Source organism: Cyprinodon variegatus, unplaced genomic scaffold, assembly GCF_000732505.1.
Source record: "Cyprinodon variegatus isolate N-32 unplaced genomic scaffold, C_variegatus-1.0 Scaffold1737, whole genome shotgun sequence".
NCBI classification, from domain to species: Eukaryota; Metazoa; Chordata; class Actinopteri; order Cyprinodontiformes; family Cyprinodontidae; genus Cyprinodon; species Cyprinodon variegatus.
The window spans coordinates 31,230-32,794 of NW_015152190.1; the positions used below are offsets into that span (position 1 = coordinate 31,230).

The following is a 1,565-nucleotide window of genomic DNA, read 5'->3' on the forward strand; positions in this document are numbered from 1 at the left end:
ATTTCTGTATTGCAGATTATGTGTTACTAATAGCATTGTTTACAAATTACATCTAACCGACACATTCTCTTCTCCCCAATAGCAACGCTTGTTCTTGACCAGACCAATAGAAACGCTCCTTCTAGCTTCACTCCGCCCCATGAAGTTAACAGAATGAAATCTGTAAAAAGCTATTTAAAAACAACGACAATGCTTTGTCCTGCGTTGAGCAAAATTAGGTCCCTATGTCTTTAAGTATGAACATAGAAAAGTTTAGCCGCCTCTTGTTCTGATAAAACGATGAATATATTTCTGTCACTAAATTAACTAAGGAGCTAACGCAGCTGTAAAGCACACTTCAGACATGGGCAATGTGGAGTCAACAAGTCATCTCTGTGTCATGTATTTAATCTACCCAGCCAATTAACCAGGTGAGTCCAATCTGCACAGGTTAATTCACGGTGAAGATCGGACTCACCTGCTTCAGTGGCTGGGTAGAACAAATACATGACATGGAGATGACTTGTTGACTCCACATTGCCCATGTCTGGCTTCCAGTATCTCCTACCTCGGGGTGAATTTGAAGAAAGAAGCCAGCCTCTTCCGGACCCCAGACAAAGCCATGGCCAGCCTGGTGTCCACCCAGTGGTAGGTCTGCTGGCCTGCCTGAAGGAAAGAGCAAAGACATGCTGACCATTCTTAGAGGTTTTCTTTGCCTTAAATATCATTTACATCCATTTTAGGCATAATCATTTTGCATTCTTGTTTTACTTTTCTCCAGTTTATGATACCGGCTTAGAAAAGGTCTGTTTGGTTTTTGAAAAGTGGTCTCTTTGGGCCTGGTTCCCTTAAGATAAGATAAGCTAGACTTTATTGATTCCACAGTAAAAAAAATAACTTGTCACATCGGATCAATAGTCAAAAGAAAAAACTCTTCCTCCCCCATCGTGGGTGTTCTCCCCCCCTTTTCCTCCCAGCTGGGCTCCTCTACCAGAGTCCTGGGAGCTTGAGGGTTCTGCCAGTATCTTAGCTGTTCCTCTTCTGGACCGAGATGTCTGATTTATTTCCAGGGATCTGCTGTAACTCCTCCAGTTTAGGGGCTAATTGGTTGGTTAGCATTTTACTGCATCGGTCGAATCTACAGGAGGAGAAGAGAGTCTGAAGTCATTAGAACGTGCTTCAGCCCGAAGCACTCCGAAGCTTTTTCAGCAGCCAAAAGTGGCTGTATTTACGAGTCCAGAAAAAATCTTCAATGACCATAGCTCCAGCAGGCACTGGCGGAGGTACAGGATCGATGGCTAGTTTGTAGCGTTCTAGGCGGCATATTTTCAGGAGTTGTGGAGAGCTGTACTGAGCTGCTGCCTATAGGTTCCACCATCTTAAAACCTGTCCTTTTACCAACTGATCACAGCTAATATAGCAAAGCTGCTCTCTGGCATTAAACACAGGAGCAGCAGAAGCATCGGACGCATCTGGACTTTACTGGACGTCTGACCTTAATGAGGACGAGCATCAGAAATGAAGCAGCAGAAGCTCCTTTCTGCTCGTTTAAAGCTGACGAATTCAGCTCTGATCTTCCCTCTGTG

The 1,565-nt window shown here is 44.3% G+C and overlaps 1 protein-coding gene across 1 annotated transcript in view; it reads right to left on the minus strand.

The window, feature by feature from the left end:
* Positions 1 to 1,565, minus strand: part of LOC107104429 — a 25,961-nt gene that overhangs the window by 1,527 nt on the left and 22,869 nt on the right. Inside the window, exon 19 of the mRNA XM_015404428.1 lies at positions 548 to 645. Within this exon, the coding sequence (XP_015259914.1) occupies positions 548 to 645 (98 nt within the window). The remainder of the gene's footprint in view (positions 1 to 547; positions 646 to 1,565) is intronic.